Source organism: Pteronotus mesoamericanus, unplaced genomic scaffold (genome assembly GCF_021234165.1).
Source record: "Pteronotus mesoamericanus isolate MK-2021 breed Mesoamerican mustached bat unplaced genomic scaffold, CSHL_Meso_final scaffold_99, whole genome shotgun sequence".
In the NCBI taxonomy this organism is placed as follows: domain Eukaryota; kingdom Metazoa; phylum Chordata; class Mammalia; order Chiroptera; family Mormoopidae; genus Pteronotus; species Pteronotus mesoamericanus.
Genome location: NW_026555330.1, coordinates 4,611,950 through 4,639,703, shown reverse-complemented (window position 1 = coordinate 4,639,703; position 27,754 = coordinate 4,611,950). Strand labels below are relative to the sequence as shown.

The window sequence follows — 27,754 nt, the reverse complement described above, 5'->3', positions numbered from 1 at the left end:
ACTGACTTTATTTGGAAGAGTATGCAAAGGTTCTAACCTAAGGGCATTCTTAAAAACAGTAAATTTTGGTGGTAAACAGTAAGAGGAAGCTAGCAGTTCCTTGAGTACAAGCTAAACCGCTGGCCAGCTAGCTTACTACACACCCAAAGAATCTAAAAAGAAGCCCTCTTAGGGTCATAACAAACCTCAAAAGACTAACTTCAAAAACTACCTTTGAAAGAGGTCTGAATGTAATTACAACAGACTGGAAAAGTTATGTCCCACAGAACTGTCAAAAACAGAGTAACCAAACCACCATTAGCAGAGCCTAACAGCTCGGTGTGATGCCCACAGAGGCAGAGAGCTTAACACAGATCAAGGAAATGAGCCCTCCTAAAACCATAGTATTCCAGGGTGACTATACATGTCCAAGGTTATGCCTTCTGACAAGAGACATCAGAGGCTTCACACTACAGTGAAAAATAAACTTGACCTCACTAAAATGACCCAGTGAACTTACTAATAAAATCAAAAAACTGGCAGCCCCAGGGATAGGGAGATCTGTATCACAAAAGGCGAAAATGGAAAAATGAAAGCACAAAGGATATCAGACATATAAGGAGGATAAAGGCAAAATGGCAGGTATAAATCCAACTAAATAATATCATTAAATGTGAATGAATTAAACTACCCAACCAAAAGAGAAGAGACTGTTAGGCTGAATTAAAAAAAAGACCCAACTATACACTGCCTACAAGAGACACAATTTAGATTCAACATACAAATAGGCTCAAAGTAAACAGGTGGGAAAAGATATGCAAACAGCAACGAGGGAAAAGCTGGAGTGGCTATACTTCATTTCAGCAGGCAGACTAATGGCCCTCCAAAGATACCTGACCTCCTAATCCTCAGAATCCTTGAGGAATCAAAAGATCAATTTCCAAAACTCAGTTGTAGTTTTATGCAGTGGAAGAATAATAAATGTAAATAAATAACCTAAAAAAATGAGATTAAGAGAAGTTCATTTACAATGTATCAGAAAGAAAATACTTAGAAATAAAACTTTAAAGTATAACACATATACTCTGAAAACTATAAAACACAGTTGAAATAAATTAAAGACCAAGTTCATTTACAATGTATCAGAAAGAAAATACTTAGAAATAAAACTTTAAAGTGTAACACATATACTCTGAAAACTATAAAACACGGTTGAAATAAATTAAAGAAGACCTAAATAAATGTTGAGACATCCTATGTTCATGAGTAAGAAGACTTAATATTGTTAAAATAGCAATAGTCCCCAAAAATGATATATAAATTCAATATGATATCAAAATCCCAGCTGGCTTTTTCTGTAAAATTGACAAGCTGATGCTAAAATTTGTAAGGGAAGTCAAGGGACCAAGAATAGCTAAACCAATCTTGAAAAACTACCAAAAGGGGTGGGGGACTTGCTACCAATTTCAAAACTTAATACAAATCTACAATAAGATAATTTCCTACAGTCACAGGGATATAGATATAGATCCACAGAATGGAATTAAGAGCCCAGAAATAAAAATTCAATGTTAACACTTAGGGTTCTAAGACAATTCAATAGGGAAAGAATAATACAGCTGACCCTTGAACAACATAGGTTTAAACTGTGCAGGTCCATTTAAATGTGGACTTTTTTCAATAAATATGTGTAAATTTTTTTTGGAGATTTCCTTACTACCATGAAGCAATCATATCCATTACACTAGGCTACCATCAGTCATGTTGCTGCTTTTTCATTTTCCATGCATCAATCATTATACCTGTAAATAAATAGGAGTATCTTTTTTAATCATCTTTTCACTTTTTGGTGTCTAAGTAATACGTATAGCATCTACAGGGTCTTCTAACACATAAGACAATATTGACGTAGATACTGACAGACAATTTACCTTGTACAGACACTGTAAGCTTATGGTGTAAGTTACTGCTGTAACTGTGTTTTCTCTTTATGATTTTCTTTATAACATTTCCTTTTCTCTAACTTAATTCATTATAAGAATACAGTATGTAAAACATCTAACATACAAAATACATGTAATTTACTGTTTATGTTATCAGTAACACAATCAGTAGTTAAGTTTTGGAGGAGTCAAAAGTTATACCCAGATTTTCAACCACATGGGGGAGTGAAGGTAAGGGCAGGGGGTTGGCGCCTCTAATCCTCATATTGTTGAACAGTCAACTGTATTTTCAATAAATGATGCTGAGACACTAGATATCCACATGCAAATAATGAAGCTAGACCCTTACCTCACATAGAAATTTTACATAAAAAATTAACTCAACTACATCATGGATCCAAGTGTAAGAGCTAAACCTGTACAGCTCTTAAAAGGAAATATAAGAGTACATCTTCATGACCCTGGGCTAGGGAATGGATTTTTAGATATGGCATCAAACACAAAAGCACAAGCGCACACACACAAAATAAACTGCATCTAACTGAAATTGGACTTCAGCACAACTTTTGTGCTGAACACAAAAGTCTATGAATACAATTAATGCCAATGACTTGTACACTTAATAATGGATTAAATGGCATATTTTCTTATATTTTTTCACAATTATAAAGTTTTTAAAAATAGCGAGATGTTAAAAATATTTGTGCAACATGAACCCATCAAAAAAATGAAAGACCACCCACAAATACAAGATACAATACATGCAAATCAGATATAAGGATCTACTATTCAGAATATACAAGACAAGAACTCTGACAAGTTAATGTCAAATAGCCCAATTAAATAATGGGCAAGGCCCTGACCAGTGTGGTCCAGTTGGTGGGGCATCGTTCCGCAAAGCAAAAGATCGCTGGTTTGATTCCTGGTCAGGGTCATGTGCCTAGGCTGCAGGTTCTGTCCCCAGTCAGGGAACATGCAAGAGGCAACAGACTGATGTTTCTCTCACATGGATGTTTCTCTCTCCCTTTCTCCTTCCCTTCCCCTCTCTGTAAAAATAAGTAATTTTTTTTTAATCCTTCAATAATGGGCAAAAGTCTTACAGAGGGTCAGGTTCCATTTCCTCAAAGAAGAAATACAAATAAAATACACATGAGAAGATACCCAACATCACTAGCTATCAGGAAAAAAGCAAATTAAAACCACAATGAGATACTTCACACCCACCAGGATAGCACCAATAAAAAAGATATAACAACTACTGGCAAGATTATGGAAAAACGGGGACCCTCACACATATTGCTGACAGGAATAACTTATAAAATGGTACAGCCACTTTGGCAAACAGTCTGGCAGTTCCTCAAAGAGTAAATATAGTTACTATACAAACTAGAAATTCCATTTTCTCTCTCTCTCTCTCTCTCTCTCTCTCTCTCTCTCTCACACACGCACAGAGTGAAAACATATTCATGCAAAACTTTTGTAAAAATGTTCATAGCAGCTTATTTATAACAGTCAGAAAAGGGGGAAACTCAAACACCCATCTACTGATGAACAAATAATCAAAATGTGGTATAACCACAACACAAAAAATTATTCAAGCCCAAAAAGAATGATGACCTGCCCTGGCCGGTGTGGTTCAGTTGGTTGCAGCATCGACTGTAAACCAAAAGGTCACAGGTTCAATTTCCAGTCAGGGTACACACCTAGGTTGCAGGTTTGATGCTCACTCCGAGTGCATACAAGAGGCAAGTAATGAATGTTTCCCCCTCTTTCTCCCTCTCTTTCCCTCTCTCTAAAAATAAATAAATCTTGAGAAAAAAGAAAAGAAAAAAAGAATGATGTACCAGCACATGTTACAGCATATATAAACCTTGAAATGAAAGGTTCTGTACTAAATCAAAGAAGCCTGTGACTGAAGACCACATATTCTATGATCTCGTTAATATGAAAGGTTCAGAATAGGCAAATCTACAAGGGACTGAAAGTGGACCAGTGCTTGTCTAGGTCTGGGAGAGGGTACTGTGGATAAAAGCGGAGTGACCACCAATAGAGCACAGGACTTCTTTTCAGTGTGATGAAAACATTTTAAAATAGACTGTGTGATGGTGCACAACTCTGGGAATATACCTAAAACCACTGTACACTTCAACTGTGTGAATTATATTGTTTGTGAATTATACCTCAATAAAGTCCTCATATTTTTTAAAGAATAGCTATACTAAGGTTAAAGAGATTTCAGAACAAATAACAAAGTATCTCCAAGATACACTTTTTATTAATTTATTTTTTCAAATACATTTGTCTCCTCGAAGATACATTTTTAAATGAAAGAAGTAAATGTTGCTATCTACATAAAAGAGAAAAATGTTTATTTGCATTTACATAGATTCAAGTCTCACTATTCACAGTAGTTATATTCTATGAAGTTGCTACAAAAAATAAATTGCCAGATACTGAACCATCACTAGGGGAAATTCAAGGTTGGTTCCTGCAAGACACCGGCACAACATTTTCATCTGCCAATCAAATATAACCTTCTTTTATGTGTATTTCTTTTTAAACACAATTTAATATGTATTCTAGGTTTATTAACAATGAAAGAAAGCCATCAGCACTGTTATAGTGTTATCTCCAATAACACTATAAATGCCTTGAATAAAGCTTATCTAGTATGTATTTCTCCATGAAACATACGTAGCCATCTTGAACCTAGAAACACTAGACAGCATTTCAGCTCTACACTTGAGGGTCATTTTCAACAGTAAAAACAACAAAATGTACAAAAATGAGAAAGGCATGGCACAAAATAAAGATACAAAGGATATTAGTTTCCAATAAGAGAGCTGAAGGAAGGCAGAGCATCACCTTGCTCTCCCCTCAGCTGCTAACACACGCACTGGGCAACTCAAGTATTTTGCAACTTTGCACATGTCCACAAATTAAAAAAACAAATGCCACGGTGACCGATTTTAGAGTTACAAATTAATTTTAGTGACTAGGTGAATTATAAAACACAGAACCACAAATAATAAATGATTCTATTAAGTTTTAAAATCTCTGGAAGGAAAAACAATTTTAAAGTATTTTTTATTGTGACAAAATAAAGTTTAAATATAAAGTTTAGCATTTTTACCATTTTCACATATGTACTATTGTAGTGTTAATTACATTCAGAATGTAATGCGACCATTCACCATCACAAACTGTTTTTTCACAATGGCAGCACCTTTTTACATTCCCACGAGCAATGTTTAAGGGTTCTAATTTTTCCACATCCTTGCTAACACTGTTTTGATTTTTTTTATTAGAGGCAACCTAGAAGTGGTGTCTTGTGCTTCTGATTTACATCTCTAATAACTAATGATCTTGAGCATCTTTTCATGTGCTATTGGCCATGTGTATATCTTCTTCAGAGACTTGTCTCTTCAGACCTTCAGCTCATTTAAGCTGGAGTCTTTATTTTTACTATTACGTTATAAGCATTCTTTATATATTCTAGGTATTACATTATTATCTATGACTATTAAAGGCACATCACAATAACATACCTAAAGGCCAATAAACATACAAAAAGATGCTCAATTTTATAGGTCTACATGTCCATCAAAATGGCTGAAATGTCAAAGACTGGTAATATCATCAAGTATTAGAAAGGACATGAAGCATTTAAAAATCTGAAACACTACTGGTAAAACTAACTGTAAATTGATGAAACCACTTAAAACTAGTATTATCTTCTAAAGCTGTACTTACGTGCAACATGACTCGCCAAGCCCACTCTAAGGTAACATAACCAACAGAAATGTGTCTATATATTCACCAAGAGACATGTTAAAGTAGAGATGAACACAATCATATGGTAAAAAAAAAAAAGATCACAAATGTCTAAACATTTGATGAATAAACAAATTTTAGCATATTCATACAATGAATGAATGCTGTGAAGACATGGAACAAACAACAATCATAAGCAACATAAATAATCTCACAATGTTGAGCAAAAGCACACAGTCACACTATGTATATTCCATTTATATCAAGTTTAAAATCAAGCCAAAATTAACCTATGGCATTAGAAGTCAAGATCATAGGTAGTGACTGGAAAGGGACACAAAAAGAGTTCACAGGGTGCTAGTGATAATACTGTTTCTCATTTTGAGTGCTGGATTTATAAGTGTACGTTTACTTCATGCATATTCACTGAACTATATACTTCAGAATTTTACATTTTTGTCTATGCATATTTCAACAGGTTGCTTACTTTAAAAATTACACATATTACTTAAAATATACCAATATTTTAGTTTCCCATTCACAAAACTACTCTGTATGAGTAAATGTTTACTACCTTGATCATGCACTCTACTAAAAGAGCAGTGTTCAGACAACTTTCCTTGCCATCAGGTTGAATTTATGCCATTAAGGACCCAAGCAAGTGGCATCATGTTTTGTGCCACATTAAATGACTCACTGGACTCAACAGTAGGTCTAACAGGCATTAAATGCGCAACTGTAACAAATATAAATTTCATGCATTGTACAAAATTTCACAGGACTGTGAAAAGATCAAGTGTAACACGCTACTATGACATCATGACATCAGTTGAGAACCACTCATCTAACTCCATTTTGGTTGATACTTTTTAACTATATTTTATTATAATTATGCTATTAGAGTTGTCCCAGTTTTCCCCTTTTGCCCCCACTCCCTCAGGCAATCCCCCCACCACTGTTCATGTCCATCAGTCATGCGTATAAATTCTTTGACTACTCCATTCCCTATTCTTTAACTACCCACTTGCACTTCTTAATCCTCTAACCTCTTCACCCATTCCTCCACATTCCCCTTCCACCTGGCAACTATCAAAATGCTCTCTGTATCCGTGATTCTATCTGTCCTTCTTGCTGGCTTATTTTGTTTTTAGATTCAATTGTTGACAGGTATGTATTTATTGCCATTTTAATGTTCATAGTTTTGAGCTTCTTTTTTCTTAAGTTTCTTTAACATTTCATATAATAATGGTCTGTGATGATGAACTCCTTTAGTTTCTTCTTGTCTAGGAAGCTCTTTATCTGCCCTTAGATTCTAAATGGTATCTTCGTTGGATAGAACAAATCTTGGCTGTAGGTCCCTGCTTTTCCTGACTTTGAATATTTCTTGCCAATCCCTTCTAGCCTACAAAGTTTCTTTTGAGAAATCAGCTGACAGTCTTATGGAACTCCCCTGTAGGTAACTACAAAGCAATTGCTTTTCTCTTGCTGCTTTTACAATTCTCTATCTTTAACTTTTGGCATTTTAATTATTATGTGTCTTGGAGTGGGCCTCTTTGCACCCATCTTATTTGGGACTCTCTGTGCTTCCTAGACTTGCATGTCTATTTCCTTCACCAAATCAGGGAAGTTTTCTTTCATTATTTTTTCAAATAGATTTCCAATTTCTTGCTCTTTCTCTTCTCCTTCTGGCACCCCATGATGAGAATGTTGAAATGCTTGGATTTGTCCCAGGGGCTGCTTACACTATCCTTGTTTTTTCAGATTCTTTTTTCTTCTTGTTGTTCTAATTGGTTAGTTTTTCCTTACTCATGTTCCAAATCATTGATCTGATTCTCAGCTTCATCCACTCTAGTTTTGTTTCCCTGTAAATTGTTCTTTATTTCAGTTAATGTATCCTTCATTTCTGACTGGATCTTTTACGCTGCTGAGGTCCTCACTAAGTGCCTTGCGTATCCTTATAACCAGTGTTTTGAACTCTGCATCTGATAGATTGTGTATCTCCATTTTGTTTAGTTCTTTTTCTGGAGTTTCGATCTGGTCTTCATTTGGGCAACGTTTCTTTGTCTCATTTTGGCAGACTCCCTGTGTTTCTATGTATTAGGTAGAGCTGCTACGACTCCCTGTTTTGGTAGCATGGCCTAATGTAGTGCGTGTCCTGTGGGGTCCATGGCACAGCTTCCCCTACCACCCAAACTGAGTATGTGTGGTGCACTCTTCATGTAGGCTGAGCACTCCCTTCTCTTGTGGCTGAACCTTGGTTGCTGTTGGCAGATCAATGGGAGGGATTTACCCAGGCCAGTCAGCTATAAGGACTGGCTGTATCCACTGACCACCAACCTCCACCCTCCATGGAGGATCAGCTATGCAGGGGCAAGGGTGATGTGGTCTGTAGCTGTCCACTGGGTACATAGGCTCTGAGGTTTCCTGGGTAGTGCAGACCAAGGTCAGCCCTCTCCTGTGTTCTGCCTATGGCCACCCTGAATGAGCTACAAAGCAATGTGAGATGGCTGTTACTTGTGCTGGGCTTGAAGATCCCAGGTGAAGCCAAGCTATGAATCTAGGCTGCCTGCTGCTATTAGTGCCAGGTCTGAGGACACTTAGCAAGAGGTATGGAGGCCAGGGGCTCACTGAGCCCAGTTTTTGTTAGTTTGACAAGATTTAGGAAGTTGTGAAGCATGAGCCAAGGCCAGTCATTCATATGGAAAAGTCACAGTTAACAGTTTGGTTCCTCCATAAGTTGAGTAGGACAAGTCTTGTGGCATCTCCAGGATTGGGCAAACAGCAATAGCCAGGTTTGATGGAGTCTCAGATATGGTACCCACCCCCCAGCTCTGTGGGAGGAGGGCTCAGAAAAGGGGCAGTGGCCTCTGCCTGCCTTTCTGTCTGGGAAAATGCTATCCCCCAGCTCCTGCCTTGATACCAGTAACTTCCGTTCCTCCTGGTATGCCACTGGTGCCTTTTAAGCTGTTACTCCAGTGCTGTAGTTCGGGGGAGTGAGTCTGAAGAAGTCTGTGTGTGGATTCTTTAGGAGGAACTGCTTGGGACTCCAGAAGTTTCTTCCACCAACTCAATCCTCACTGGTTTTTGCAGCCAGAAGTTTCTTCCACCAACTCAATCCTCACTGGTTTTTGCAGCCAGAAGAGTTATGGGGCCTTCTCTTCCTGGCACTGAAACTCGGGGAGGGCGGGGGCGGGGTGCTGATGTCAGTCTGGGACTCCTAGCTCTTGAGATATTCCTCCGGCCCTCCAGAATTTTTAACCAGCACACACAGATGTTGGACCAGCTCATTCTGCATCTCCACCCCTCCTACCAGTCTGAATGGATGTGGTTTCTTCTATTCTGTAGTTGTCAGACTTGATTCAACTTGATTTTGACAGTTTTCGGTGATTGTTCTTCTATATTTTAGTGGTAATTTTAATTTTAACTCCAGTGAAAACTTGAATGTTTCAAGAGGTGGGAAAAACAGGTAAATGTCAGAAGTATATTATACGGTTTGGTGAGAATTGGTAAAATTCTGAAGACAACTATGTCATAGGTTAAGTAGGCTTTTGTGAACTTCCTAATCATCATTTATTCAACATTTCAATCACTTTACCCAACTGCACTACAAAATTGATAATCTGGAAATTCTCTTGCATTTGTTTCTTGTCTACCAACAATACTGATAATTCTAATGATACTTAATTCTTACTAAAATATTACAAAACAGCTTACTGAAACATTTAAAGGAAAAAGTTTACGTAAGTACTTAAATTTAAGCTTTTAAAATTATGAAATTGCCCTGGTTGGTGTGGTTCAGTGGATTGAGAGCCCATCACAAATTGAAAGGTCACTGGTTCCCAGTCAGGTCATATGACTAGGGTGGGGGAGGCAACAGACTGATGTTTGTCTCCCTCTCTCTCCTTCCCTTCCCCTCTCTCTAAAACTAAATAAAAAATAAAATCTTTAAAATTATGAAACCAGTCAAACTAACTATAAAATAATTATATCCAACTCAAATAAAAGTGACTAATCAGATTCTGATTACAACAAAGGTAGAAAACCGATAGCCTATCTGGTATTATGTATTTAGCCAGAATGCAGTATTTTTAAATTCAAATTTTACTGTTTTTAGGCTGAGCAAGCTTTCATATATTCCATGTCTTATATGCCTGAACCCTGACAGCATCCATCTGAGGCCCTGCTATTATCTCCATGAAACAGCCACATTTAGGTAAAATTTTACCTCTCTGCCTTAGTAGCCTCGATTGTTTTAAAAAATAAGAATAATATTATCTGAGAGATCTCTTTTATAAGCAAATAGACAACATGAAAAAGTTTTAACTTGGAGCTCATGCTCCTTTACAGGTAAGAAACAAAGTCTAGTCAGATTCAAATATATTTATCCACATCTTATTTTCTCCATCAGTTACTAATTCAGATAATCTAACTTGAAATTATAAAACATAAACTAGGGATGGAAAACAGGGGAGGGGGAAGAACTAGATCAATGTTAAAAGTCTGGATTATAGCCGAAACTGTAAGAGCCAAAATCAATCACAATATGCACATGAGAAAATGGGCTCATTACCTTCAAACCAACACTAAGAGCAAAAGCAGTACATTTCAGGCATAATTATTCTCTACTTCTGAACCATATTTCTATGAACATTTGATTATTAATTTATTTTTAAGTCTTACATTATTGCCCTGACCAGTGTAGCTCAGCTGGTTGAACGTTGTCTCACAAGGCAAAAGGCTGCCGGTTTGATTCGTGGTCAGGGCACATGCCTGGGTTGCTGGTTTGGTCCCTGGTTGGGACAGCCTACAGGAGACCGATCAATGTTTCTCTCTCACATCAATGTTTCTCTTCCTTTCTCCCTCCCTTCTCCCCGCGCCTCTCTAAAAAATAAATAAATAAAATCTTTTTAAAAATAAAGTAATATTATTCTCTAGTAAAGTGAGTCTTCTTAAATGGTTTCAAGGTTGATTTACTGTATCCATTTTATATACTTCACAACATATATAAGTGATGCTCAACACAAAGCAGATTTCAAATTTGCAGAGGACAGCTGAAATGCACTGTTTACTCTGAATTATTACTTCCAATTCCTCAGACTGATAAACACAGTAAAACAGTTACATGATTCTAAATACCCTACACTCTTGTATCTGCTTTATTCCCAATTAAAAAAACAGAGATTTTTTGAGTGATATTAATTTTCTGCATAAAAATTTATTATATGACATGAGTTTTTAAGCCATTCTTTAGTAATTGGAAGAGAAATCTGTTTAATTTGGATATTAGCATTCAATGTATGTATGAGAGAGACCAATGTATCTCTCGCACATCAATGTCTCACACAAAATAAAGGAAAAAAAATATTTTTTTTAATTTTTTCTAATTTCTCTGCTCATTGCTTTCCTGTGAGTTGGGAATATCATGACTAGTACTTAATCTGGTATTGTCCATATGCTGTACTGTTATGTAAGCAAATAAATATAGCTGTACAAAACTATAGTAAAAGTAATAAACACTTTGCCAACTAATTCAAATAAGAAATAACCCACACTCCACTGTGCGTTAAAAGTGTAACATATGAAATCCACTTTTCTTATTTCAAATGATAGGTATGCAACCATAATTAAAATATCTTTGTAAACGTCATGCTACAGCCATACACATATACGTCTATTAAGTTATTAACTGCATCACTGCAATTTGTAGGGCACCAAAAAGCAATGCAAAGCAGTGAGTACCACATACAGTCTCTGTCACAACTATTCATTTTGCCATTGCAGCATGAAAGCAGTCATAGATGACACGTAAAGAAATGGGCATAGGTGTATTCCAAAAATGGTAATTATGGCCCTGACCAGTGTGGCTCAGTTGGGTCAGTGTTGTTACACAAAGCAAAGGGTCGTCTGTTAGACTGCCGTGCAGGGAGTACATGCCTGGGTTGCAAGTTGTCTCCCGGTCAGGGCACGTAGGAGAGGCAACCAATGGATGTTTCTCACATTGATGTTTCTCTCCCTCTCCTTCTCCCTCCCTTCTCCTCTCTCAAAATAAATTCAGTCTTTCTTAAAAATGGTTTTATATGAAATTATGAAATTTTAATTTTATACAATATGAAATTAAATAAAAATTTCATATAATATGAAATTTTAATTTCATATAATTCTCACATCACAAAATATTCTTTTGATTTTTTTCAACCATTTAAAAATTTTAAAATCACTCTTAGCTTATAAGCCATATAAAACCAGGCAGCAGGCTAGATTTGGCCCATGGGCTATCGTTTGCCAACCCCTGATCTAAAATGAAGCCCAACAATTAACAAGAACAAAACCTCCAATCAGCGTTTGTTTGCCTCACTTGAATGAAGAGTACAAGGATTATCCACCACTTGAGGAAGCCTCAAACAAAAAGGGCAAAAAGAAATTAACATAAAAAGAAAAAAGATTAGAAAATAAAGTCAGAAAGATCTTTCAGAATGTCAGTCAGTTAATAAGAAAGCAAAGAGAAGGAAAACATAAGAGATGAGGTAGGAGAAAGTATGAACCCAAATGTGCCAACCTCCAAACAGTAACAGTTCCAAAAGTGTGTGTGGGGATGTGGAGGGTGGGAGAAGGAGGGTATCCTTATAAAGAAATCTTTTTAAAGATTTTATTTATCTACTTTTAGAGAGAGTGGAAGGGAGGGAGGGAGAGAGGAAAGAAAAACATCAATGTATGAGGGACACATCCATCAGTTGCCTCTTGCAGGTCCCCAGCTGGCCCACAACCCAGGCATGTGCCCTGATTGGAAATGGAACTGGCAACCTTTCAGTTCACAGGCCAGGGCTCAATCCACTGAACCACACCGGCCAGGGTTAAAAATTTTTAAGTTTAAAGTTTTGTTACTACAAACAAAGATCACAAGATTAATAGAAAATGGACAGTGAACTATTAAAAACAATAGAAAAGGAAAAATCAATAGAGATATATCACTGTATTTCAGAACAAGGAAAAAGAGATTAAAAGGTTCCAGGAACAGTAAATAAAACAAACCTCAATTGAGGTGGTACAAAGAAGCAAAAACAGACTACTATTGGCAACACTAATTTCTTTGAAACACTTTGAGTTTTCCTCAAAATTCTGAGGAAAAAAAATATATTCAGCCTACAATTTCATATTCAGTCATGCTATTACCATTTAAGTAGAAGTAAAATAAAGAGAACTTTGAAAATGCAAAGGCTCAGAAATTTTACTCTTAGCAACTGCTATGATGTACAAACATGGTAGTGTACCAAGAATGGAGAAGACATCAGAGACTAGAGCTTATGCAAAGTAGGTGGAACCAAGATTTTTCATAAAGCAGGCAAGAATTACACTCTCAGAAGGGTGCATAAGCAAATAACAGTAGTAATTTTTTTTAATCAGACCAATAGCACAGAAATAAAAATTGTCACTGCCTAAGTTCAGAGCGAGGAAAGAACTTCCCTCCTGAGAATTTCCCAACACAGGTGAGCCTACAAAGTTAAACCCTAAATCAACATCTGCCAGTTCTAAGAAACACCAACCAAACTTGATTTCAGTGATTTTGTGTTGGTGGCACCCAAAAGAAGCAAATCAAAATACTCTCCAGAAGCTTGTAGCTGCAAACCAGCTGACCAGATTCATACATAATGCCCTGGTAAACATGGTTACCATCAAAATCTGTAAAACATTGGAAGACAACATTTACCCTATTATGATCAAGAGTGGGCAGAGGCTAGAGTAGTAAAATAAGACCTCAAGAACCTCAGATAATGAAATTATCAAATACAAATATAAAATAAATATTTTAGATATTTAAAAGATAAAACGTGGAATGAAAAACAAGAAAACAAAGCAAACACAGCTAGGTGTAATTTGAAACAAACCATTTATATTAAAAGTAAAAATATAGAGTACAGCTGTGGCCCGTGTGGCTCAGTTGATAGACAGGAGCATCATCCTGTAACTGAAAGGTTGCTGGTTTGATTCCTGGTAAGGGGGCACAGATGCTCCTCGGCTTACAATGGAGTTATGTCCCAATAAACCCATTGTAAGTATAAAATATTAAGGTGAAAATGCTTTTAACCTACCATCCATCATAGCTTAGACTAGCCAATTTCTACTGAATGGGTTTCATTTTTACACCATGGTAAAGTAGAAGTATATCCTTCTGTATATAGGAATAACTCAAAAAGATGTGAAAGACCTTTCTAGGAAAAAAACTACATAATATTCAAAACCAGAAGATTTAAGTAAATGGTAAGGCATACAATGTTTATGAATAGGCAGAAACCAAATTGTAAAGAAAGCATGTTCTCCCAAATTTATCTATATATGCAAAGCAATCTATATATCCAACAAAAATACTGACAAGTATTTTTTTAAATGAACATTTACAATATGACTCTAAAATGTGTAAGAGGAAAAAATCAGTCAAGACAAATCCTGATGATGAACAAGGTATATGTGAAGGAGAATAAAATTACCTTAATGAACACAAGCAGACTTCATTTTACTGCACCTTACAAATCTTGCCTTTTCTACAAATTGAAGTTTAAGGCCCTCCACCAGCAAAAAGATTACAACTCACTGAAGCTCAGATAATTATTAGCATTTTTAATCAATATTTAATTGAGCTACATACATTGCTTTTTTACACATAATGCTATTGCATACTTAAAAGACTACTGTATTGTGTAAACAAAACTTTTAAATGCACTGGGAAACCAAAAAATTTGTGTGGCTCACTTTATTGTGATATTCGCTTTACTGCGGTGGACCGGAACCAAACCTGCAGTATCTCCCAGGTACGCCTGTAACGAAGTTTACTTTAGCTTTATAATAAGCAATAAAAACAGAAAAATTGGAGGTGGGAGATTTAATTAAAAAAATAATACATCTTCCATATATCAAAAGACAACTTTCTAAAGAATAAAAAAAAAAAGTCATGTGTATTAGTTACCTATTGCTATGTAACAAATTACCCCAAAAACTAGTGGCTTTAAACAGTAATTCATTATCTCTCAGTTTCTTAAGAGTCAGGAATTTGGAAGTGACTTGGCAAGCAGTTCTGTCCCTGTGCCTCTCATGAGGTTGCAGTCAGGTGTCAGCCAGGACTGCAGTCATCTGAGAGCCTGACCACGCTAGAAGATCCATCCAGCTCCAAAGAGGCTCATTCACGTGGCTCGCAAGTTGGTGCTGGATGTTGGCAGAAGATCTCAGTTCTTCTCTACATGGGTCTCTTTATAGGACTGCTAGAGTAGCAGTTTTTTACCCAAAACATAGGATCCAAAGAGTTAAGAGTAAAGCTGTATGCTTTTAATGGCCTAGCCTCAGAAGTCACTGTAAATTCTGCTGTAGTTTCTTGGTCACCCAGACCAGCCAAGTCACTGTAGACTGAGACTACAGAAGGGCATGAATAGGAGAGAAAGGAATGTGGGCATCTGGAGGCTCACTACCACGCTACCACACCACCACACCAAGCCATGGTAGGCTCAGAATAAATCTTCAACTTACATAACCAACAAAGAATTAGCATATGGAACTTACCAAGAATTCTTGTAAATCAAAACAAAAAATACAAACAAAATAAAGAAAAATAAAAGACACAGGGACAAGCAATTCACAGAAGCAGCAACATAAATTGCATATAATCAGCATTCAAGTGTTATTCATTAGTACCACATTAATTCATGCTATTTACCCATCATTAAACCACAAGCTTCAAATATTTTTCTAAAAATAATCTACTTATATTAATTCATCCTTGGTCTTTTTTCCCCACTTATCCCTTGTCAATGACCAATGTCCATTCTAGAAGCTAAGGATAAAGGTAGTTTGTGGCCACAGAAGAGACATAGGTTAATTTATCCAATACTATGAGTCCAACCTCCAATCTTGGGCTCAGGAAAGTAAAATGATACAACCCAGTCAACCAGTCTTCATGTGGGGGTGAAAGGGGATAAGAACTACAGTGAGGAATTTGCAAAAGGTCAACCAGTTATTAAGTACTTTTTTCACCTTCATGTTCTTTTTACTGTGCTCTTTAAAAACTGTAATGAGTACCCCAAAATGAAGAAATATTAAATGTATGAATCTGCAATCTTCTACTATTCCATGGTCTGACATTCCTCCCAATGACTGACTCTACGTTATCATTTTCTGATTGTCCCTTTAAGAGAGCAGGCCTCAAACTTTTTAGTCTCAGGATCCCTCTTGTACTCTTAATTATTGAGAATCTCAAAGAGCTTTCATTTAGATGGGTTTTACCCATCAACATGTACAGTAGGAGAAGCAACTGTAAGAATTTTAAAATATTTTATTAATATTTTTATTTGCTAATAACATTTTATTGAAATTAAATATTGTACTAATTTATTTAAAAATAAACGCATGACCTGTTTAAATAACATTATCAGACGTAACTTTATTTTCCAAAACAAAAAGCTTTTAGTAAAGAGAGACACTCTTTAGATTTTTAAATATCTCTTTACTGTCTGCTTTAATAGAAAATGACTAAATCTGTTGTGATGAGTTGTTTTATTCGAAAAATACGAAAGCTTGGCCTCATACAGCTATGTATTTAAGAAAAGGACAGAATTATTTTAGTAGCCTTTTCAGACAGATATGTGGCTATTCTTTGATATAATAAAAAAATATAAAAAGTGTATTTATTTACTTACTTAAGAAAGGGGGGAAAGGAGAAAGGAAGAGAGAGAAATACTGGTGAGAGAGAAACATCGCTGGGGTGCCTTCCATACAAGCCCTGACGGAGCCCTGACCAAGGACCAAACCTGCAACCTAGGCATGTGCCCTGACTTGGAATCAAATCCTGAGACCTTTCAGGGTGCAGGATGACAGCCAATCGAGCCACACAGGCCAGGGCAAAAAGTGTATTTATTTCTTAAACATCTGCAGCAATGTGGAACTTCAAACCATACTGGTGAACTTTTACTACTCTCTTATCTATTGGCCTATTTTGCACTTTGCATCTCTTTTCTATGCATGATTTTGTAATATCATGCATTTGGTCATCTGGAAAATATTAGTTCACTATGTTAACCTTTCATTGCACAATATTCCAGAAAAAAAGTGCTAATATAACTACCAATCTCATCATAAATGCCTTTAAATGTTGAAAAGTTGTCAAGCTCATGGCAGCAGATAAAGTTTTCCAAGATTCTAATTTTCATTTAAAAGCTCCATATCTTCCTCTTAATGTTGCTATAACCCCAATACTTCCTTTAAAAAGTAAAGCATTTAAGGGGGGGGGATAAAAGAGTACTCAGAAAAAGCCTTTCTCAGGAGGCAACATTTGAAGTGAGGAACCCTTCACTGAAGAATTTACTTAGTGTGCATCAAAATCATCTAGAGGGTTGTTAAAACAGACTGCTGGTCAGAAGGCCTTCAGTGGGCACACAATTTCCATTCCTAACAAGATCATAGATGATACTGGTGCTGCTGGTCCAGAAGCCACACTTGGAGAACCCTCAATCTACAGGGAACGGCTAAAGAATGTGAGTAACTTTGGTGTGTTAGAGGAACAGAAAAAAGGTCAGTCAGAAGGGAGGGTAATGTACCTGTCATCGTTTCAGAACCACTTAAGATGAATTAAACTACCAGCTATGGCTGCCAAGACCAGATATGGAACCACAGGTTGTTCAATAAAACCTTGCATTTGCAAAGCATTTCACAATTTATAAAAGCATTTTCACATTTATTATTTAATTTGACTTAGTGAGATATTAAGTGAAGGACTATTAGCTACATTTTAGAGAGAAACTGAAGGACAGAAACATTATGAACCTTTGGGAACTAGGAAACAAGTGGTAGACCTCTGTCCCCTGACTCCAAATCCAGTCAGTGTTCTTTCCAGAACAGCATGCTCACTACTTTAAAGAGCAAAGCGAAAGATAAAAACAGGAGTTAATACTAACATTATTTCCTAGACTCCCTGCCTAAAAACATGGTGGCTGCCAGACTTAGTTTGTTCCATACACTGGTTAGAAAGCAGTATTTCCTTGAGACGAACAGTACTTAGTCCCATCTACTTATTTCTCCTAGTTCAAAACAAAGGATAGAGAAAAGAAGAGGGAATTTACAGACTATTATTCTCTCGTCTGCATAAATATCAGAGAGCCAACTGCATTACCTCAGCCCCTCAGCCACAGCAGCCAAACCCAATTTTTATCCTGTGCGCCCTCTGAATCTCTCACCTAATCCAGGTTCCCACAAGAACGCTGAATCCCATTTGTCTTATACACCCATGAGGCCATGAGCAGTTAGTTACTTCCACAACCATTATACACCCCTCTCCACGCCCCCCACAACACACACACACACACACACACCCCACCCCCGTTCTGTACCTGAATTATTTTATTTGCACTAACAGCACTGCCACCCATCAAACAAGAAACCTGGAACTGTGGGCTCTGGCTGGGTTGCTCAGCTGGTTAGAGCATCATCCCCATACACCAAGGTTGTGGGTTCCCTCTCTGGTCAGGGCAGATACAAGCAGCAACCAATGAATGCATCAATAAGTGGACCAACAAATCTCTCCTCCCCCCTCACAAAAAGCCATAAATAACTAAATTAAAAAATCTGGAACTCTCAAGGCTTCAATCTCCATTACCACAGCTACTTACAATTAGTTACTACTACTAATAAACTAGCTGCCATTTCATTAGCAACTATCATGTACTAGTCACTATACATACTTTCTTCTATCAATGAAATAACCCTATGAGGAAAGTGATTCTGTCCCTGTTTCACAAATGAGAAAACTTAGGCTGAGAAAAATTTATCTGTCCAAGTCACAAGTAGGAAGTGTCAAAGTAAATACCCAAACCCAAATATGTCCCCCGAAGTCAATACCGTTCCCCGACAGCAAAATGCTCCCTTCTTTAATACGTGACATCAGCCCTTCACTACCCATCCCAAATGCTAATTTCTCACCTCGATTACTTCCAGGATCCTCCTAACTGGTCCTGCCTCCAGCCTTGCCTTCTCCTACCCTTCAAGGTGCCAAAGTCCTTCAGGAATCCCTTTAGCCTACACTGTACAGGATACACCCTCCAGGATGAATCCCAAATCCTTAATGCAGATCCAGAAACCCGTACTACCTGCAGCTCCAAAACTCAAAAGCTTTGTGAATTTTTTTCCCTCACAAATCTGTAACAAAACCCACCCTGAATTGTGGAAGGCTATTTACTGTCTACCATATTAGTGTGATATCTGTATGTTTCACTACAGAAATATCAATGTGTTGTTAACCCAGGCCGTGCTGGAGTATTAGAGACGTTACAAGGAAGAAAAATTTCCTAACTATTCTGAGGGGTTTCGGATAAGGGACTGCAGATCCCTTACCTATTCAGCCCGTGAATCCAACTTGATTTCCACTAAGTACCTTACACATCCCTTCACCGCAGGGATGTGTAAGGTGCCCTGTGCATTACTCACCTTTCAAGAAACCTGCTCAAGGGTCTTCAATTTAGCGAGGTCTCTCTGACCTCTAAATTGTGCCACACCATTGCAGCAAGTACCCACCTCTATTGCGATAGGTTCTATATTTGTTTCCTTTAGGCTGTGAATAAGCTCCTCAATGAGTGTTTTACTCAATCCTACAGTGTCTGGAACACCAGAGGCTCAATAACGTACAATGAACTGAAATTCAGGCCCGGCTCTCCCTTATTTCCAATTCCCTTCAGAGTTCGTTTCTCCTTCACCCTTAAACCTTAGTGTTTTTCCCTAACCATGCAGGCCTCTCGCAGCTATTTTCTTGCCAGAGTTTCTCCTTCCCAATGTCACCTTAAAATTACTTTCTACCAGACGCCTTCTCTTAACTCCAAACTCTCCAATGCCCTTTATCCTCTATTTAATCCTAGTCCTTCTTTCCTCTAGATCTGAACAGGTCAAGTCCTCTCCGCTAGAACAATTCCCCCTCACGGCCCTCATCTCTTACCTACTCCCTCCTCAACACCTCTCCCGGCGCTGGGCCTTCCCTGCCCAAACGCTTCCCACCAGCCGTTTCCCAGACCCCTTCTCTCCCGAACCTGCGTCCGGCCCGAGTCCACGCCTTGGCGGCCAGTATTCGCACCGCACAAACCCCCCCTGGAGCAACATCCCCTCCCCCAGTCTCCCGCAGCTGGCACCCCTCCCTCCACCGTCCCCGTATCTCTGGCGGTCCAGCTGCTCTGGAAACTGTCCCAGGGGCCGTGTCTTTCACCTTACAACCCTCGAGACGGCGCCGGTCCGAGCAGCCCCGGGCCCGAGCACCTCCGTCCCCAGCTCCTCCTCGGCCCCACCAAGCCCCTTCAGCCCAGACCTCGGGCAGGGCCTCCCGCTCACCTTGCTGGATGTCGCCGTTGCTGCCCCCCGGGATGGGCACGTTGAGCTGGCGCTCCGGCTCCGGCAGGCAGCGCAGGCAGAAGGAGTGAAGGCAGGGCAGCAGCTTGGGCTCCGCCTCACGCCGGCTCTGCAAGCTCTGCTGACACACGGCGCAGGTGTCCAGGAGCGAGGCTGGCGGTCCAAGAGGCGGCCCCGCCGAAGGACCTGGAGCGGGAGCTGAGGCTGGAGCCGGGGCCGGCGTCAATACCGCCCCCCCGGGAACTGCAGGGCCCACTGAGGCCGCAGGGGCTGAAGCAGCCGGGGCCGAGCCGGAGGAGGCCGCGGCCACCCCCCCGTCGTCGGGCCCGGCCGCGCCGCTCTCCGCGTCGGCCCTGCCGCCTTCCTCCTCCTCCTCCTCCACCAGCACCGCGGCGAGAGGCGGCTCCGCCTCCTGCGCCGCGGGCCCGACGGCCCCGGCAGTTACCGGCGCACTGCCGCTGCCCCCGCCACCGCTCTCAGCCTCGCCGCCGCCTTTGTTTTCCGCCATGTTTTCCTCTTTGAACCCGCCGGACCGCCCCGCGCCGCCCGCCGCCCGCGCCGCCACCGCCCCCAGCCCCAGCCGCAGCCGCAGCGAGAGCGGCCGCCGAGAGCGAGCAAGCGAACGAACGGACGAGAACGCGCGCGCACGCGGCACCCCCGCCCTCGCGTCGTGCTGTGGATGAGGGGCCGGCGCGGCGCGCGCACGTACGCAGGACGTCCTCGGAGGGAGGCGGGAACTCCGGGCGCGGGCTCGGAGCCGTCCTCGCAGCCCCTCCGGACCTGCGGTCCTGCGCGTTGCGACGCCGCAGTTCAGCTCGCTTTTAAAGCCAGGGGTGGTGTGCGCCGCACTACCTTAGGCTAGGGCTGGGGTTGGTTATGAGCTGGGACGCAGAGGTGGAGCCGGGAGAAAAGTGAAAAGGATGGAGGGGTAGGAGTCCGGGGCGGGTTCCTGCAGAGCGAGCGTCTCCCGGGTGGCGCGGTCCCCAGAGGAGGGCGCGTCTCCGCGGAGACCTCAGTTGCACGGTCGGACGCCGGGCCCGCCCGGCTCTGAGGTGCTGACCTCATGGGTCTATGCTTTAAGCGACCCGGTGCCCTTGAGTGGTGGTACCTCAAGGGAGCAGTTAAGGGGCTTGCTTGCTTGCCTTTTTTAAACTGAGGGCCTACCATAGATAAGCTGAAAAGACCTGGTGAGGAAGAAACTCTTTAACAGCTCTGTTTAGATTCTTAAGGTGACTGATTCGCAGACGTGGCTTCCTATCAGAAAACCAATCAACTGAGGGCTCTTTCAAAGCCGAGATAGCAGGACCACACCCGAGACCTGCATCAGGAAATGGGGAGGCTGAAGGATGTTGAAAAGTCTCTTGGTCTGATTGCGATGTGCGTCAGTTTGGGGAGTCACCAGTGTTAAGGATTACGAATGCCCTAGCAATGTTGGTAACAGATGCTCTCAGAAAGGGTTGTCTCTATTTGACAAACAAGTACTCTGAGGATTTTTGTGTAATGCAACGATTGTTTTAATGTTGGAATCATGAACTCCTTTTGTGTTCTGACAGTGTTCCCAAAAAACTTAGTCTTTGAGCTGATATATAAATCCTTAAAGGAGGCCACTTGGAAACATTTTTAGTTTGTTCAAAAATACCGACCTCTACTATGTATCAGATAGTGTTTTAGAGATTCTAGGGTAACAGCAGAGAGTAAAAGACGTCCTTGCCTTCAAGGAGTTTCAAGATCATGAAGAACGGAGTGAAGAAATAAAACGGAGTCCCTATGGTCAAGCTACTAAATGACTAAAGTCAAATAGGTCGAGGTATGAGGAAACGATTCTGTTCTTGTTTTAACTAGCCTAGGAGCTTAAACTTTTGAACTGTCTAGCCCTGCAGCAATGCCTGGATATGCAACAGACCTCCAGATCACCCTCTGATTACCCCTGAAGAACTTACCAGTTTGGACTAACTGACATCTGACTGATAACCATCCTGGACCAAATTTAGGGCTAAGAATCACAGGACTAATTATACTCAAGAATGCACTTCTTACTATAAGAACTCAACTTTTCTTTCTTCTTCCAACCACTTCCGGTTTTTGCCTAGCTGTGTTTCCAGTTTGCAAACCTCAAGGCCCTTGAATAAATCTGTCATTTATTTCTAGCCAGAGCCTCCAAACTTTTTTAGTTCGTTCAACACTAATGGGAGAAGAATGAAAATAAACATGTGCCAGGGAGTAATAAATGCTATGAAGAAAAAATAAGCAGAGTAAGAGATTAGAGATGATTAGGGAAAGGTTGTGTTGATAGGTGAATGAGCCTGTGGCTGTGTTGCAGAAGAGCATTCTGCAGCAGAGAAACAAACAGTAAATACTGAACTAAGGTGCTGAGGCAGGCAGAGATTCTTGGATTGTTGGAACAGCAAGGAGTCAGTATGGCTGTAGTGGCTTGACCAAGGGAAAGAGTAGGAGAACATAAGACAATTAAGGGGACCAGGTCATCCACAGAAATGCTCTTCAATTTTTTTTTAACTTTTATGCCCTTAAACTTTGAAAAAATATTTTCTTCTCTCAAACATTGTAACTTGACTCTAAAATTTTCATCATGAATCTAAATAGTTTTGCAATACTAACATTTTTAAATTGTTACATTACTTTTAAATCTATCCAGTGGGAAAGTAAACACGAAAGTGGCTTAACAAACACTAGCATCCGTTTTAAAGGTACATAATAAAAGGTGTTTTGTTAAATAAATAATAAACATAAAGGGTAAAGTGTTATTGGGAATGTTTTAATGAAATGGCTGGTAGTTTGGTTTGTTTTCAGTTTGTTTACATAGATGTGGGTATATACAGAATTACTAAGAGACAGGGTCCTGTATCAATTTCATTTTTATACACATAAGCACTGCATTCAAAAACTATAGATATATACATGCTTGTGTATCCCTTGGAAAAACTTCCTCCACTGGAGTACCCAAGGTACTCATTCCCAAGTTTTAAGATGCTGAGTGAGATGGGAAGTCTTAGATGAGTTTTGAGCAAAGACTCAAAGTCTAAAAGAATCACTGTGGCTTTCCGGGAGAAATCACTTGCAGGGTGTCAAAGTGGAAGAAGGAAAACCAGTTAGGCTGCTAACCCAATAATGGTTGATTGGACCAGGGTGGTTTCTGGGCAGGTGGTGAAAAAATATGGAGCATATATAATAAAAAGCAAGTACTTTTCTCCAAATTGACTTCAAAAAAAAAGTTAATGCGTTGAACTTCTCAACCTAAACCTTTTGATTTTTCTTAACCTTTTGATGCCTACTACTGCTTCCCTTTAATAAACTCTAGTATAAAAGTGTTGTTTTGAAAACTATATAATTTTATAGAGAGGACTAGTCCCCCCTTCCTCCATGCAATTTATCATGTGCTCTGAGAAGGCAGTGCCTGGAATTGAACTGTTGGAGTACTTGGGGATGTTGAAACAGATAACTAGCTACATCCCTGATTTGTAATAGAAGCCCAAAAAGCTTGCAGGAGAAACTGAAATCATTCTTGTAGCTGAAATACTGATAAATCTGTGGTGGAGAGACTGAATGGCATGAAGATTGAATCTGTGCTTAGAAGGCAAAATTATGAGTTTGAAGCCTGGTTCCACCTCCTACTAGCCATGTGATTTAGGCTAATGTATTTAACTTGCCCTAGTTTCCTCATTTGTCAAAGAGCATTTGTTACTAGTAGGACCCACCTCAAGTTTGACAATTAAATATTCATAAAATGCTATCAGTACCTGGAATAGGGTAAACATGAAAAGAATGTAAAGAAGACCCAAAGGTTTCTGAAAGGGACACATCTGGAGGGAGAAACAAAAGTACCTCAGAGATGGGCTGAACTGAGCAACAGTTATAGGTAGAGGCCATATCCAGCCATTCCCCTAACAGGCTATCTTTTACCCCCACCCACCTGCCTGAACATTATGAGAAAAACACATTTCTGAAATGAAAGAGCTATCAGTAGGTACCTAGGAGCTGTGCCATGGAGAAAAACACCCAGAAATTGCTAGTAACCAGAAGCGGAAGGAACTTTCCCATTATTCAGAAAAGAGAAAGAGAACTGGAAGTGATACAGGTGAGCAATGGTAAGAGCGTAATTCCTCAGCTGGGCATGGGAGGTTTGCAGCAGGAAGGCCAGTTCTGCAACTCTTGGACAGAGCAACCATGGTCCATAGCAGGAGTGGAAGAGTTCATGAGGACCAGCAGAGGAACGTTTAGCTACGATTGAGATATGGGGCATTTCTATTAATGTGCCATACTTAGAGTCACGTGCGGATGATGCTGTGGGTATAAAGGTGACATTTTGTGGTTTCAAGTTCACTTCTCTGAACGAGGTACATAGGTGCATGTGTCCTTGGACTTAGGAGACGTCTGGCTACAGAGCAGGGATCTTCCTAAGCACGTGTTGAAAGAGCCAACTGGAAATGGGCAATGTTGTAAAGGGCACGATTTTTGTTTAGAAGTGTGGCCAGTGCCACACCATGGAAAGAAAGGCAAGCACGAGAAATCATGGTCTGGCCCTGGCCAGGAGGCTCAGTTGGAGTGTTGTCCTGTACACAAAAAGGTTAGGGGTTCGGTTCCCCAGTCAGTGCACATACCAGTACCTAGGTTGTACAGGTTTCATCCCCCATCAGGGTGCATACAAGAGGCAACAGATTTATGTTTCTCTCTAACATCAATGTTTCTCTCTGTCTCTCCCTTCCTCTCTCTAAAATCAACAAATATATCCTTGGGTGAGGGTTAAAAATATACACTTTAAAATTAAAAAAAGAATGGAAATCATGGTCCATTTGGGCAGAAGATAAGTCAGTCCCCTGGATTCTCTTACACTCGCACCAACAAAAACAAAGACATCACCTGAGAAGAATGTATGGAGAATCCCAAGAAGGATCTCCCTGGGACAAAAACGCTCTTAGCTGGCATTAAGGAGGCAGAAAGGGCAGACTTGATAGCGTATCTCAAAGTACTAATGAGTAATAGTGGGCCATTGCCTTATTTGTTTAAAACAGGAATGTCTTGACTTCTTTTACATGTAATGTATTTAAATTGACCTCATACACAAAAATTCATATCATGTATGGCTGATAGAATATTTTTATTGGGCAGTCTTTATTTAAATAAGATTTGCTTGTTCTTAGTTGATACAATCAGCTTTGCTGGATAGAGTAATCTCAGATATAGGTCGTTGCCTTTCATGACTTTGAATACTTCTTTCCAGCCCCTTCTTGCCTGCAAGTTTTCTTTAGAGAAATCAGCTGATAGTCTTATGGAAACTCCTTGGTGAGTAACTGTCTCCTTTCCTCTTGCCTGCTTTTAAGACTCTCTCCTTATCTTTAATCTTGGGTGATGTAATTATGATGTGCCTTGGTGTGTGCTTCCTTGGGTCCAACTTCTTTGGGACTCTTTGAGCTTCCTGGATCTCCTGGAAGTCCATTTCCTTTGCCATATTGGGGAAGTTCTCCTTCATTACTTTTTCAATTAAGTTTTCAATTTCTTGCTCTTCCTCTTCTCTGTCTGGCATCCTTATGATTCAGATGTTGGATAGTTTAAAGTTGTCCCAGAGGTTCCTAAGCCTTTCCTCATTTTTTTGAATTCTTGTTTCTTTATTCTGTTCTGGTTGAATGTTTATCTCTTCCTTCTGCTCCAAGTCCTCAATTTGAGTCCCAGTTTCCTTCCCTTTACTGTTGGTTCCCTGTATATTTTTCTTTATTTCACTTTGCATAGCCTTTATTTTTTCCTCCATTTTGTGACCATACTCAACCATTTCTGTGAGCATGCTGATTACCAGTGTTTTGAATTCTGTATCTGGTAGGTTTGCTATCTGTTCATCGCTTAGTTCTATTTTTGGAGCTTTGATCTATTCTTTCATTTGGGCCATATTTCTTTGTCTCAGTGCACCTGCTATGTTGGAAGGGGCAGAGTCTTAGGTATTCGCCAGGGCAGGGCAACCCAGGTCCCTGTGTTGTGACTTTGCATGTCATGGATGGGTCCAAGAGGGAACAATGCTGCTTGCTCAGCTCTCTCCTTACTTTCAGTCACTTGCCCTGCTCCCCACAAGCAAATTGGGCCCTTCTAGAACTGATTGCCAGGTTGGATATAGGAAGATATCATCCTTGAAACCTAAAACTTCTCACACCACCTATCCAACCTATTACCCAGTCTTGTCCATTTGACTTTTTAAATATTTCTCCAAATCCCTCCATTTGTCTCTATTCTTTTTTTTACATGAAATTTCTTGTTTATTTATTAGAAAACAAAGTAAGAAGCAACAATTTTCTATTTCAAGAACAACAACTAAAACTTGTTTTAGAAAATTTGTATCCACAACTTGGCAATATTGAAACATGAAAATGCATTAAGCCTGTAAGAAGAAGCAGACATAATAGGAGAGAGTATTGACAGAGCTTAAAGTGAGTTGCATTCTGGTCCATCAAAAGACATATCCACCTGGAACCTAAAAATGTAATATTTTGAAAAAGAAACGCTTTTGTTTTATGTTTGGGGTTTGTTGGGGTTTTTTGTGAGGTTTTTTTTTTTTTTTTTTTTGGCAACTAAAACCTTTATTTTTTTTTTAATTAATTAATTGATTTATTTTTTCAAATACATTTGTCTCCACCTTCCCCAGCAGGGAAATGTGGTGGGGGGAAGGCGAAGACATTTGTCTCTCTTTCCACCATCACCACCCTTAATCAATTTATGGCCCTCCAGATACCACCATCCTCACCTCTGCCTGCACTGACTCCCCTGCAACAATCTTCTGTCTAAACTGCAGTAGGAGTGATCTTTCCAAAGGGAAACGGATCCCTGCTCCCTCCACCTTCACCTCCATGCCTTTCCCCAGCTCTTACAATGAAAACAAAATCCTTAAGCACCTGTAAGACCCTGTTTCACCTGGCCTGGATAATGTCCCACCTTCCCCTTGCTTTCTATTTCAAGCTATACTTCCCTTTCAATTTCTTCACAGTGCCATGTTCTCTCTTGCCTCAGGGCTTTTGGACATTCGGTCCTCTAACTAGAATGATCATTTTCTCTACTACCACGTGCTTTGCACAGTTCATGCCTACTCAAACTTGGGGTCTGAGCTCAAGCAGTACCTCCTCAGGGAGCTCCTGTTTAGATCAGTTTTCTTTGTCAGATGTTCTCATAGATCCCTGTTTCTATCCTTCATAGCTACTTGTAAGAAGACAGACTATCTGAGTTTGAGTTCCAGCTCTATCACTTATTGGCAATGTGACTCTGGGTAAGTTACTCAACCTCCCTCTGCCTCAGTCTCATTGTCTGCAAGTAGGTATAATAGTGGTGGCTGTAATAAAACTATACATATATTATACTGTATACAATAAATTTTTATGATTAGATTAATACAAGGAAAAACTTCTCAATGAGGACCAGCAAACATAAGTAAATAAGATTTCATTTAATCATTAAGGTCTCAGTTTGCAGTAATGCATTCATTAGTGTGATTAATGATTGATATTTGTCTCTCTCATTAAGTTCCATGAAAGCAAGGGATGATATGTTTCTGCTTACCATTTTATTCCCAGTGCCTGGTACTAAGGTGCTCATAAATATTTGATAAATTAGTAAGTGATCCTTAGAAGTAGAATTATTGGATCAAAAAAATGCACATATTAAATATTTTCTGATCCTTATCCAAATGTTTGGAGGGGAATTTA

The 27,754-nt window shown here is 39.6% G+C and overlaps 1 protein-coding gene across 2 annotated transcripts in view; it reads right to left on the bottom strand.

Annotated features, from left to right (window-relative positions):
• TRIM33 (tripartite motif containing 33) overlaps positions 1 to 20,568 on the bottom strand; it is a 111,218-nt gene extending 90,650 nt beyond the window's left edge. For both annotated transcript variants that reach the window (XM_054564897.1, XM_054564898.1), the window contains exon 1: positions 20,043 to 20,568. In XM_054564897.1, coding sequence (XP_054420872.1) covers positions 20,043 to 20,568 — 526 coding nt within the window. The remainder of the gene's footprint in view (positions 1 to 20,042) is intronic.
• Between the last annotated feature and the right edge of the window lie 7,186 nt (positions 20,569 to 27,754).